Below are 14,438 nucleotides of genomic sequence, written 5' to 3'. Positions count from 1 at the left end.
TTATTGCTTTCACATTCCTTCCTGCTCTGTTAAGTCTAATGAGGTTTATCTGTCCTTTAGGTGACCTACAAACGAGATCTGTATGCAGCCGAATCGATTATTAAGGGTATGTTTGGCCTTGTGGCTGTCGGTTCCTGTGTTTCAAAAATGTAAGCCAGTTCAGAATTTCTCATGACAGTTTAAATCCCAGCAATCTCAGAAGTATAAACGCCTGTAGGCCAACAAGATCTCTGATTTGCATTTTAAAAATAATTACATTTTATTTTGTTTCCTGCTTATAAAATATCACTTATTATGATGTAACATTGCTTTTAATTTTTATGGAGGAAATACTTTATTAACTTGAGAAGAATATGGGACATTGGTACTATTAGAAAGAAAACAGTGAAAACTGATATTTTAATAAATTTGTAAAGGTCTTATTTAATTTTTACTATTAAGAAAACTCTTCCCCTTAACACTGTCATCTCAGTACATCAGATAGCATCTCCCATATGAGAAACATTGTCTTCCCAAGTTAGAGAAATTTGACTGGATGGGAGGATTTTTTAATTTCTTTTGGTTCTGACAATGACTACAATTCTGTAATTTTGGATATCATATGTGTGATAACCCACTTTTATATCTTTAACTCTAAGATCTCATCTACACAAAGATAATTTTATTTAATAATCAAGTGTTTGTTATTGTGCTTAACATTGTGTTAAGAATGTGATTAAGATGTACAAAGGACATTCAATATTGACATTTTAGACCAGATAATTCTATGCCCTGGGGACTGTTTTCTGCATTTGTAGGTTGTTTAGCAGCATATCTGACCTCCACTCACTAGATACCAGGAGTACCCATCCCTCTATCCCCTCCCCCTGGTTGTGAAAATCAAAAATGTCTTCTAACATTGCCAAATGTCCTCTAGGAGACAAAATTGGCCCTAATGGAGAACCACTATTTTTAAATATATAGTCCTAGCAAGATTGGAGGTGTTCACTCTAATCTTGAAACAAGTGTAGTGCTTTATAATATTTTAGTAACTGACTTCTTTGAAAATAGATTTTGGATAGAACTATGTGCTTAGGTTTTGAATGAGAGGTGAACTTCTAAATTCAAACTTTTATTGAGGTAGAAAAAGGTACTGAATCTAAATTTTGAATGCATCAATATATTTAAAAATTTTGGGAAAACCTATTTTATAATCAATTGGCTTTACATTCAGAAAATTGAAATCTTTTCTTTGATCATGACACTGTATTTGCAGTTTACCCTCAAGTTCTTTGTCCTTCAAGCATATTTTTGTTTCAGACCATTAAGGTTGACCTATGATTACATATCAACCAAGCAATGTGTAAACATTACTCTGGAGAAGTTTGGCTAAACCGTGATGTGGTTGGTTACTTTCTCAACACAAGGAAATATAAAACTCAGGTTGGTTTCTTTACCAAGTCTTTTTCTGTATCACCTAGGAAAAATGGAAATGATCTGTTTTGTGACCAAGTAGTAAGTGGTCCATCTGAATTGCAATACTTTGCATATATATTATCAGAGCAGGCTGCTTACAGTGTAAAAGGCTACATTTTAAGTATAATTGCAAGGACTGTGACTTTGGAAATTGCAGAGAAATTGTTTTTCTTATTTAGATAACAGGTTCTAGTATGCTACATTTATTTTTAAAGTATTGAAAAACTGTTCTTTCATTCTTAAGAAAAATAATCTGACTAGTCTAGTGTAAACAGCTGATTTAGGTCAATAAGCTCCACAAGTTTCCTTATCTTCTAGAATTTGTATTTCTCATAATTTCCCAGGAGATTCTGCTGCTGCTGGTACACTGCTGGCATCACTGCTCTGTGGCCCTCCTACTCAGTGAGCGCCTTTAGACCAGCAGCATTGCCATTACCTGAGTACTTGAAAGTAGAATCTTTGCCTCACCCCATTCAATCAGAATCTGCATTTTAACAAGGACTCTGGCTGGGCTGCTTGTAGGTTAAATTCCAGAAGCATTCCTCTGCACTACCCCTCAGTCTTTTGTAGATCATTTCTTTCCAAACAGTATTTTTATTGAGTTAAGAGCTTGAAGTCTAATTATGCTCTACCAGCTCCAAATGCTTGTTTGTTCACCTGAGATTACCTCCTCCCTTCATGACTTATACTCAGTACTATCTCTGATGGTAGAAATATCTCTCTGGGTGTAGGAAAAAGAAAACTTGGATTCAAAAAAAAAAAATTCCAAAATGTAATATGGTATATAGTACATTAATGTTATATTTACCTGTTTGCCTGTTCTTGGTGTATTAATCAGGGTGATCCAAAGAAATAAAACCAATAGGATATACCTAGATAGAGATACATGGAAAGATTTATTATGAGAAATTGGCTCACGTGATTATGGAGGCTAAGTCCCATGATCTGCTGTCTGAAAGCTGGAGGCCCAGGAAATCTTGTGATGTCATTTCAGTCCAAATGCAAAGACCTGAGAACCAAGGGAGTCAGTGATATTAAGTCCCACTCTGAGCCCAAAGACTTAAGGACCAGGGGCACCAATGTTTGATGCCAGAATGTCCCAGCTCTAGAAGAGAGAATTCGCCCTTCTCTGCTTTGTTCTATTCAGGCCTCAATGGATCAGATGATGCCCGCACCCATTGGTGAGGGGAGTGAATTCAAATGCTTGTCTCCTCTGGAAACACCCTCATAGACACACCCAGTTTTACCAGCTGTTTTGGCATAACTTAACCCAGTCAAGACATATAAGATAAACATGACATATGACATATAAGATAAACCATCACACTACTAAATGTTCAAATTATTTTTCTATTATACAGCATTTATTGGAAATAGTGCTGGGCATTGTTTCAAGCATTTTATGTATATTAACTATCTCTTCTCCAAGAAATCAGCGATGTAATTAATGTTATTATTTCTATATTATAGGACAATCAAAGGTTCTAAAGCAAATACTGACTTGAGAAGGACAGAAAATTCTTAACTACAAGTCTGTGCCTTAGGCAATTTACCTCTTTCATTATGTATCTATTCTACCTTATTTTTCCCCTTAAGTAGAGATTGTTCAGATTTCCTTATCTGAAACCCTTGGGCTACATGTGTTTTAGAATTTGGAATCCTTTGTACTTCAGAAGCTGCTGCAGTATGTCATGTATATCACATCATTTGGGATCTTACCACAAAATGAAACTTATGCATAAATATTTACACTTAATTCAATAATAAAAACAGTAGATCTTCTACCTAGTTCAAGTTCAGGACTGATTTTGTCACCAAATTTATATATGAAAACAATGGTTTATTTTAGTTTTAAGAACTCTTTGGTTTCAGCATTGCCTAAAACATGGTATGAACTTGTTGTAGATTATTATTCAGTGAAGGTGGGAAGAAGATCTGTTTTCTTGGTATCCTTTAACAATGAGGTGAGTTAAAGTGCATGATGTGTTAATGGGTGCAGCTAATTTTTTTTTTTTTCCCCTTTAGAGTTTAAAGCCTTTAAGTTACGGGAATTTATGGCCCTTCCCTCCCGTCTTATCACTCTACCTGCTTACAACAGGTGCATATTGGGATCAGCTATATCTATCCCTACATCATATCTTCTTTCTTTTCTTTTTAAACATAGAAATGGTATAATATTTGAGCGTTTTTTTGGTCAAGGTTTAAAACCAGGACTTGGAGCACATAGCACTCATGCCAGGTGCTTTATATTATCTCATTTAGTCTTTAAAATAATACTGTAAAGTAGATATTTTTGCTCCCATTTTGCGGGTGGGAAAACTAAAATTTAGGTTAGATAACTTTCCTCTGATTCGCTCAGTAAGAGCAAGATCCGCTATTTAAATGCAGGTTTCCATTGTCCTTAAGTCTGCCTTTACTCTGGAACATGACCATTTTGTACCTCTGAATCATGCAGCTACTTGTGCTGTCTACTAAAGTGAATACTGGATTCAATAACTCTCTTGGTGAGTACAGCAGTGGTTTCTGAAGTTCAGCCTGCCTACCTAGGATTCCTTTAGGTTGAAAACCGGACCTTTAGCTGGCCTAATGAGGAATGATCATACAATTAACACATAAGATTTCATCTCCCAGTGGTTACCTAAGCACACAATATAGTCTTCCATAGAGTGTATGTTGCTGGCATCATAGGGGGGTGAAAAATGTATAATATTATAATGACAGATTTCTAGACATGCCCAGAGAAAGACTAAAAATAAAAATTCAAGATCAGCATAATAGTATGAAATAATTTTTGAGTACAGTTTAATTTTTCTTTTTTGTTAATTCTAGAAGTTTAATGGTCATTATCTAGACATAAAAGTGTTTCCTCTCATGCTGTCATATGAGTGCTTTGTGTTTTGCAATTTGTCCTTCCTGAGCTGCTTTTTCTCTTGAATACCAATTATTGCTGGTCAGCAAATCATATTCTGATGTAACTATTGTCTTGTTTAGTTTTTCCAGACTCTATAAAACATTTCTAGGATAAATAGCATGTCTCATGTCTTGCAAGAGTGCTTTATACTCTAAAATTTACTTGTCACCAGAACAGCATGTGTATTTTAGTCCATCTTAATTTATGTTCAAGTCAACATCTTCAGCTTTGTATGGGAATTTTGGTGTTGGGAAAAATAATCTTTCTTCACTGGTATTCAGCTTATGTTTGCTAAATTCAGGCAAGCTTTTGACTAAAATCTCTAAATTGTGGCATGCAGTAAGTCTCCAGATCTGATTTTTATTTTGTATTAGGTATTTTTTATTAAGCTTAATTTATTTTCGCATCAATATGTTTGCATGGATTTCCATTTATGGTACATTATTTGATAATAGGAAACATGTATAGAAAGAAAGTGGTACTTTCATGTGTCTTTTACACAATTGAATTACAAACTTATTGTTATAACTATATAAAGCAAAACATTCTTAATTCCTTTTTCTAAGGTAGAGAGTTGTATTTGGTCTCTTTCAGGCTTCTACACTGAGTGAAATTTGAATCAAACTTTTCTAGGGAGTAGTGTGATTAACTGGCACTACAAGATGCTATACTGACTGATAAGTTTGGAAACATCCACTTAACAAAGAGATATTGTACTTTTGTCCCACAAGTGGTTTGAGCCCACCCAAGCCTGTGTATTAAAGCGGTAACAGATGCCAGTGCAAACATACTTTGTATAGATTTACATAAGCCACAAAAACAATCTCAACCTACACTCAATTTAATATGCTGACCATGTAAGTGTCAATATTCGAAGATTTTCTAAAAAAAGTCCCTACAGAATTTCTAAATAAAAGAGTACATTTACTTTCTTTACCACCAGTCCTTCATCAGCTTTTTAATATGTTCAATTTTCTGGCTGAAAAGCATATTAAAAATAATTTCGTTTTTCTCGATTATAGTAATACAAACACAAGTAAACTTGTGCTATAAAACTGCCTCATGGTGCCTCTTTTCATATGATGGTTTATATAAACATGTAAAAATAAAATAGTTAAAATTGAAAATCAGTTTTAACTGACTTTAGTTAAAATTAGTGTTAATGTTCATTTACAAATCCATGTCTTTTTCTAGTCATTATGTAAAGTTTTCCATTTGTTAAACATTCATTTTAATGGAAATTGACTTTTTCTGAAATATAGCATCTCTTAGTGGCTCAGAAGTTTACATTTTATTCAGAAAATGTTTGATGAACATCAGTGGTAGAGGTGGATTTTTTTCAAAAAGTATTTAGGAACTGTCAAGCTATAAACCCTCATGCCTGCTTTTTTGGTATAGTTTCTGAAAAACTGTATGGTAGGGAAGCAATTGAATTCTTTTGTGTTTATACATTGAAAGTAGCTGAATATACTTCTAAATTGGCTCTGAAAGAAATAAAATAAAATCACATGTGAATAAATTAGGTTCAGCATTACTGAGAATTAGGAAGACTGTAATTGGAATGTATTTTATGCATGTAGAGAAACCAGTGCCTTAATTTTTTAGTGATCCCTTAACATTTTTACTTGAAAATCATGGTATTTTTAAGGGAAATATTATTTTGAATCTTTTGAATCAAGTTGAAAAGATGAGGAACTTTAAATCAGGTTTTCTACATCTGTAACTGGACAGTGTTTTGCATCTGCGGTATATCCGCATCAGGTTTTTCTTGTTAAATACCCATTGGTGACACCATTTATGTTATTAGCCATGTTTTTGGACAATGCTAAGTGACAGCAAAGATTTATATAGTAATCTTAATTTTTTATGTCTCTGGCTTTTGAGTATACTTAATTTTCCAAATTTCCACATTAATACCATAACTTCTTTGTACATAATCGTTTTTGTTCTTCATTCTCTTGAAAATAGTACTGTGATTGTATGTTCCGTGAATCTGTAAGAATATTTGCGTCAAACTTTAATTAGTGAGAATAGGAAGGCTGCAATATGGTTTAAGAGCAATTTGGTTTCCTTGGAATCTTATTGTAAAAAATGATATAAATTGGAAAGTTCAGTGTTTGGGTCAAGATTAGAGAAAGTAGAGTTCAGTTGTTTGTTTAATTTTATAATTTCCTTAATTTGTCATCAGTGAAATAGTAATTTAAGCATAGACAAGTAAATCTGTCAATTACAAAAACTTTGAAGGTCACAGTGAGGTATTAAGCAACTAGCTAAATATGACTTGATAACAGACAAAAGCCAGCCACTTATACTTCACTCTGATGCAGGTGGGTTTTCTTAAAAAAAAAAACAACGCACCCCCCAAAACCCAAACGACATTTATGCTCAAAGCAATAGTACACTTTGTAAATATTCTCATGAGTCATTAACCTTAAAAACATTGCATTTCTTTCGAATTTATTTCTCTCCATTAACTGAGAGAGAATATATACTTTGAAAAGCAAAAAAAGAAGTACAGTATCATTTACTTAGAAAACAGTAATACGTTTGCTTATACTGCTTACACGTAGAAACGTGTGCAAGTGTGCAGGAGACAAGATGTCACATGCCTGCTTCTTTTAGTTCTAATGTAGGAAACTTTATCCTGTATTCAGTGACTCATTTAAAAAATGCAGTTAAGATCTGATAATATAAAACATCTTTTAAAAAATATCTGCCTATGTACAATCGCCCTCCAGTTGAAACAGGCACAATTAGCAATAGAGCGAGCTTATCAGAAGACCACTCCGACCTTTAATGTGGGTTGGTGTAGTTTTCTTGCAAGTCTTTATTTGCTGTGTCCGTTGTCCGCTTGTCCTGTAGTAATGGATTTTTGGCTATTTTTCCTCTATTTACTGCCTGCCTTCCCCCTTCCTGTTATGATAACTTCCTCATTCAAGATATTCAGACAAATCTTAAGTATCCTGTATAGATGAAACTTAGGGACATCAAGGCTTAATAGTGGTGATTCTGTTTACTATCACTTCAAAAGCTTTCACATGAGATAGAAAATAGACTCTGATATTGACTTTTGATTCAAGGAACTCAACAGGAGAATCGGAAGATCCTATACTCATTTTGAACAAATTAGAGTTTGAAACATCTTTTGGAAATGACTACTTTTGGATTTGATACACTTACATAAGAACACTAAAACTAACTCAAGAGGTCAGTATAGTGGACAATGAGGCTTAATGGAGGAAACACGTGTTGTTCAATGTTTTTAAGAAAATTGAGGGCAGACTTCTGAATATTTGGCCCACTTATGGAGCTAACCTTATTTGGGTTTATTTATCTTTCTTCCATGACAGTTGAAAGTTTCTTGTAAAATACAAACACCATCCTAAGTGCTCATGAATCCCTAGTGATGATTAATTGATAGAGGCACATGTCTAGGTATTCTTGCTTCCCGTGAATGTGTCAGTGGGTCTATGTCATATAGTAAAGAAGAAGCCGTGCATATTAGGAATTTTACATATTACTGTTTTGTGAAGTTAAATGAAAAGACCTCCAATTGCATCTATTTTCTAACCCTTTATAGAAGACTGTATACTTTATATATACCAAGAGATCCAATGTTCAAGGAAAGTAGGAATTTTTAAAAGATGAGTATATTACAAATTGAATATGGCCTCCGTCATAAACTTTTGGATTTATACATTATTACTCTTACTTAAAATTATGGAGAATTTTAGTTAACACTGGAATTGAACATGTATGAAACCACATTGTATATGTGTTGCTAAACCGTGTATTCTAACCAAAGGTGGCTACATTTTAGATTGCAAAGATCATTAAGCCAGGGATTCGAAAAGCCTGGAGAAATTCCGTTGCACTTACAGCTTGATTAAAACTTGAGAAAATTTCAAAGGATAGAGAGAGCTTCATATCGTCAAACTTTTTACATCGTCTGGCCTTATTGTAGTTCTGATTTGCATTTCTCTAATGATTAAGGATATTGACCATCTTCCATGTGCTTAATGGCCATTTGTATACCTTCTTTGGAGATATGTTTATACAAGTCCTTTGTCCATTTTTGAATCAGGTCTTTTTTTGTTTTGACTTTTAGGAATTCTCTATTTATTCTGGATATCAATCCTTTATCAAATATATGATTTGCAAATATTTTGTTCCATTCTGTGGTTGCCTTTTTACTACATTGATGGTGTCTTTGGATGCACAATTTTTAATTTTCATTAAGTCCAATTTGTCTAATTTTTTTTTCTTGTAGTTACTGTTATTTGTGCCTTTGGTGTTGTATCTAAGAAATCACTGCCAAATCCAGTGTCAAGAAGTTTTGTAGTATGTATTCTTCTGAAAGTTTTATAGTTGTAGGTCTCATATTTTGTTCTTTGATCATTTCAAGTTAACTTTTGCGTATGGTGTTGGGTAAGGGTCTAAATTCATTCTTTTGCTTATGGCTATCCGGTTTTCCCAGCACCATTTGTTGAAGACTGTCCTTTCTTTCCCCATTGAATGGTCTTTTTTTTTTTTGGGGAGAAGGAAAAAGGAGTTTATTAATGAGGCAACAAATGAGGAGGTTGGCAGACTACTGTCTCAAAGTACCAACGTCCTTGAATGGTCTTGACAGCCATGTCAAAATACATTTGACCACATAGGTGAGGGTTTAATTTTGGGCTTTCTATGCCATACCATTAGTCTATATGTCTGTATTTATGCCAGTAATGTACTGTTTTGATTACTATAGTTTTGTATTAACTTTTAAAATCAGAGATTCAGAGTCCTCCTCCTTTGTTCTTGTTTTTCAAAATTGTTTTGGCTATTCTGGGATCCTTTTAGATTTCATATGGATTTTAGGATGGGTTTTTCTATTTCTGCAAACAACATCATTGAGATTTTGATAGGGGTTGCATTGAATTTGTATTAACAGATCACTTTGGGTAACAGTTGAATGTCCCTTGTCTAAAATGCTTGGTACCAGAAGTGTTTTGGATTTTGGTTTTTTTCAGAATTTGGAATATTTGCATTATGCTTACTGGTTGAACATCCCTGATCGAAAATCTGAAATGCTCCAATGAGCATTTCCTTTGAGCTTCATGTTGGTACTCAAAAAGGTTTGCATTTTGTATGTTTGGATTAGGGATACTCAACCTGTATTGACATCTTAACATTAAGGCTTTCAGTTCATCAACATGGAATATGTTTCTTTTTATTTACATAGTCTTTAATTTCTTTCAACAATGTTTTATAGTTTTCGTTGTACAAGTCTCTCACTCCCTCAGTAAATTCTTTTTTTGTTTTTTTTTTTTTTGTTTTGAGACAGAGTCTCACTGTGTTGCCCGGGCTAGAGTGCCGTGGCATCATCCTAGCTCACAGCAACCTCAAACTTCTGGGCTCAAGCGATCCTTCTGCCCAGCCTCCCGAGTAGCTGGGACTACAGGCATGTGCCACCATGCCCGGCTAATTTTTTCTATATATTTTTAGTTGTCCGATTAATTTCTTTGTATTTTTAGTAGAGATGGGGTCTCGCTCTTGCTCAGGTTGGTTTCGAACTCCTGAGCTCAAACAATCTGCCCTCCTCGGCCTCCCAGAGTGCTAGGATTACAGGCGTGAGCCACCGTGCCCGGCCTGCTCAGTAAATTCTTTACTAAGTATTTTGTTTCAATACTATTATAAATGAAATTGTTTTTATAATTTTTTTCAGACTGTTCCTCCCTAGTATATAGCAATGCAACTTATTTTTGTTTGTTGACTTTGTATTTTGCTTTGCTTAACTCATTTATTCTAACATGTCTGTATTTTTGCATGGAATCTTTAGGGTTTTCTGCATACCAGATCGTATCATCTGTGAATGGAGATAATTTTACTTTTTCCTTTTTTAGCGGGAGGTGTTTTATTTCTTTTTTTTGCCTAATTGTTCTGGCTAGAATTTCCAGTACTGTGTTGTGCATAAGCAGTGAGTGGGCATCCTTCTCTTGTTTCTGATCTTAGAGAAGAAGCTTTCAGTCTTTTAGAGAACACAAACAAATTCTGCAGTGTATTAACAGAATCAAACACCATGAGCAAGTGGAATTTCTCCTGGAATGCACTGCGGATTACTGAACATATGAAAATTGATCAATGTAATACACCATTAACAGAATAAAGGGAAAAAACCCACATGATCATCTCAGTTGATGCAGAAAAAGCATTTGACAATATTTACCACCTATTCATGATAAAAATACTTAATAAACTAATAATAGAAAGAAACTACTTCAACATAATAGAAACCATATATGGAAAACCCATGATAAACATCATACTCATCTGCTTTTTACTTAAAGGAGGCTAATAATATCTTTTTAACTATCTGTTAGTAACATTGTATTGATTAATTAGAATTGAAAGGACATTCTAAGGAGCTTTCAGCTTTCTAAGGTATGTTAAAGCTATTTGTTAGTAAAATTACCATTTCTCTTATTTCATGTTCTTAGTAGTTTTTCTCTTAATTTTATAAAGTTCCCCCAGTGTTTTAATAGTATATTATAGATCTTTATTTCTCCTTATGTGAGACCTTATAGAATAGGAGTATGGATGAAAGGACTAGTTATATTCATATTTTTTTTTTCTATTCTTTTAAAACCTCTTATCAAACTACAGGTACAGAAATCTAAACCAAACAAACTTACATCTTGGAGAATAATGCACATACCTGTGTACCATCACTTAGATCAAGGATAGAACTTAGCCACCCACTGCAGAAGTCCTTTCCTGTACTTTTACCCAATTATAACCTATGCAGTTCTCAAAAGTAACAGCTCTTTAGATTTTATAGCAATCTCCTTCTCACATTTCTTAAGAGTTCTATTACATACATATGTATTCCTAGTCACCTTAGTTTAGATGTGATAATATTTTTTAAAGAAATGACATTTTAATTTTCATTTAAACTCAGCTTCCTTATCCCTTTGTTTTTCTTACACTTTGCCTTTTGCTGATCCAATTTGACCTATAGGTGTTCTCCTATTTTGAATTTTGATGAGTGCATATTCATGCATGGTGCAGTTTTGTATATTTCTGTATGTCTTTCTGTCCTCTACAGTGGCAGCTGGAACTTGAAGCTTTATCAGATTTAGTTTCATCTTTTTGGCAAAACTACAGATGGTATGCTTTTTTATCAGATGGCACCTAATGTTTGCTTATCTTTTATTTTGTGATGATAGCAGCCATTGATATTTGATGCCTAGATTTGTTAATACATTGGGAGTAGTACAAATTGTGATGTTCTAATTCTATTAATTGGTTTTCATATATTAGTTGGAGTATTTTATAAATGTTTTTCTTTATCTACAATTTATTCAGGAAGTATAAATGCCTGGATATTTTTCTTTATCAGTTTTCAAGTGAATGAATTGGTTTTGCTATCAACCTCTATAGTTATCGATTAGTGTGTATGTATAAAAATAAAATACCTCATGAGTTTATGGGGATAATTCCAATTCAATATTAATCTATATTTTAGTTCTTTCTCATTGAGAATGTTGGTTCTCAAAGATGCAGCAAGTAATAGAATATTCCATAATTGTTCAGTTGTTTTATTCAACCATACACTCTCAGCATCAAAGCAATATTATTAACCAATATTATTTTAGTAAAGAGTTAATTTTTTCTACATATCTATTGCCATTCACTCTCCCATCCTATTTTTTGTTTATGCTACACTTATATAACCATTATAGATTATGCGGCTGTTATGTAATGTAGCCTATTTTACCCCTTATCTAGTTATAGTTTTATGAGTAGCTATATGTTCTATGCTCGTCCTTACATTTATAACTCTAGACTTCTGTCTGAAGCTTGAGCTCTAGTCTATTTCTCAGGAAAGATTAATGGGAAAATTATTTCCAAATTCATGGTGATAACTACTTGTGAGCTTTGTACTTCAAAGTAAGTTTTGCTGATATAAAATCTTTGGCTTCTGTTTTTTTCTTGAATTTCTTAAGTATGTTCTTCCATTTTCTTTTTGTGTAAAGTCTGGTCATTATTTCATCATATGCCCTTATATGTCTCTATTCTTTTTGTTTAGGTGACCAAAGGAATGTTTTTTCTTTAAAGTCTAGTAATTTTGCTAGAAAATGCCTTGGTATTGGTTTTTATTGGTAGACATTTGCACTATGTGGTATGTAATATACTCTTTATATAAATATGAATTTTAGAAAGGTTTTTCGAACTATAATTTTTAGTATTCTCTTCATCTTGGTTTGTTATGTGTTTGGATCATCTTTACCTAATGTCAATATTTGTCACTTTCTATTGAGTCATTTTAATCTTTTTTCATTTTTTATTTAGATTTTTATTTTTATATTTTTTCTCATAAAATACTGTCTGTTAATGTTTATACTGTGTCACTCCTAGCTTAGTCTTTACTTCTGAAATCCTTTCATTCTTTCCCTAATTCTCTCACCTAATTTGAGTGTTTCTAAGTCTAAATTATATTGTTCTTTCATGTCTTGTTTTATTATCTTCATGTCTTTTAGCTTGTGTTGAAATAGTAGGTTAGAGTTCTGATCAATATGATGGACATATCTTTTTGGTGTGTCCCCATTCTGTGTAAAGGTGTTGTTCTGCTTTTTATTCTCATAACAGTTTTGTGTGATGTTTGATACTTTTCCATTATTCATTTTTGTAAGAAGTTAGTTTTATTGAACTTTAATAGGAAGACAATTTTTAAGGCAACTCAAGGAACTCCCTCTTCTGTTTAGCTTGTGGTATCTGCAAATATGGCAGCTCAATTGTGAGATTTCCTGGCCCTGTTTCCCTCTTCCACTTTAGTACGTACCTTCTCTTTCTTTCATTTTATTTTTTATGTCCTGTGTAGTTTTTATTCTACTCCAAATTTCTCTTTTAGTGGGATTCTGTGCTAGGAGGGAACTCTGGTGTGCCAATATTGAGAATATACAGTCCCTTCAACTCTAACCAAGTGTTTTATATTATCTCCACAGAAAGTTATTTGAGTGGGTAAAACCCCTCTAGAAGTTGGCCTGCTTAGATTTTCAGGGAATATCTGTTGGCTAACCTGAGGTTCTTCTATTATCTAGTCTGTCAGACAACCTGTTTTATTGCTTCCCTCTGCTGCTTCCTGCATCAATTCTGACATGTCAGGTCTTGCATCTTTGGTGGTGGTTCATCTTCATTTGGCTGTATTTTGGGGGTTATTGTGACAGCTTTTCTAGATTTGTTGAAAATATTGTTCATGGGCTTTTGGTTTTTTTTTTTTTTTTAAATATAGTTTTGTTTTTTATGGGGATTCTTAGAGATTGAAAAATGGTATCTTTGCTCTCATTGATGTCTTTCAAAAGTTCACCTTTTGTTTTTTGAAATAAATTTTAAGTGTCTGTATTAGATAAAATATTACAAGTGAATTGAGGTCTTTCTACCAAAAACTTTCTTTTAATCATATATCACCTTCAGGGATAAAATTGAGTACTTTCTACTTACTTCCATATGGAAACAAGTAACTGTATGCATACCTATATTCCCAAATGGAAGTAAGGAGAAAATAATATAAGGTAATGTGTCTATTACCTTAAGGTTCAGGAAAATATCATTTTTCAAAATTTTAAAAATTTAAACATAATTATACATACTTACGGAGTACACGTGATATTTTGATACATGCATACAATGTGTAATGACCAAAGCAGAGTATTTAGGATATCATCACCTCAAACATTTATCATTTCTTTGTGTTGGAAGCATTTCAAATCTTTTCCTATAGCTATTTTGAAGTAGATAATATATTGCTGTTAACTGTAGTCACCCTACTGTGCTATTGAGCAATAGAACTTTTTCCTTCTATCTAACTGTATGCTTGTACCCATTAACCAACCTCTTTTTATCCCCTCCCTTCCCCCCTTTTCAGCTTCTGGTAACTATCATTCTATTCCCTACCTACACGAGATCAAATTTTTTTAGCTCCCACATATGAGTGAGAACATTCAATAATTGTCTTTTTGTGCTTGGCTTGTATCATTTAACATAATGACGTTCAGTTCCATCCATGCTGCTGCAAATGACAGGATTTCCTTCA

General features: G+C 33.3%; 1 protein-coding gene across 2 annotated transcripts in view; it reads left to right on the top strand.

The window, feature by feature from the left end:
* Positions 1–14,438, top strand: part of ISPD (isoprenoid synthase domain containing) — a 349,407-nt gene that overhangs the window by 111,739 nt on the left and 223,230 nt on the right. For both annotated transcript variants that reach the window (XM_012659420.1, XM_012659419.1), the window contains one exon: positions 61–106. In XM_012659420.1, coding sequence (XP_012514874.1) covers positions 61–106 — 46 coding nt within the window. The remainder of the gene's footprint in view (positions 1–60; positions 107–14,438) is intronic.

Source organism: Propithecus coquereli, unplaced genomic scaffold (assembly GCF_000956105.1).
Source record: "Propithecus coquereli isolate 6110/MARCELLA unplaced genomic scaffold, Pcoq_1.0 Scaffold61, whole genome shotgun sequence".
NCBI lineage: Eukaryota > Metazoa > Chordata > Mammalia > Primates > Indriidae > Propithecus > Propithecus coquereli.
The sequence above is the reverse complement of the archived record's forward strand: the minus strand, read 5'-3'. Positions and strand labels throughout refer to the sequence as shown.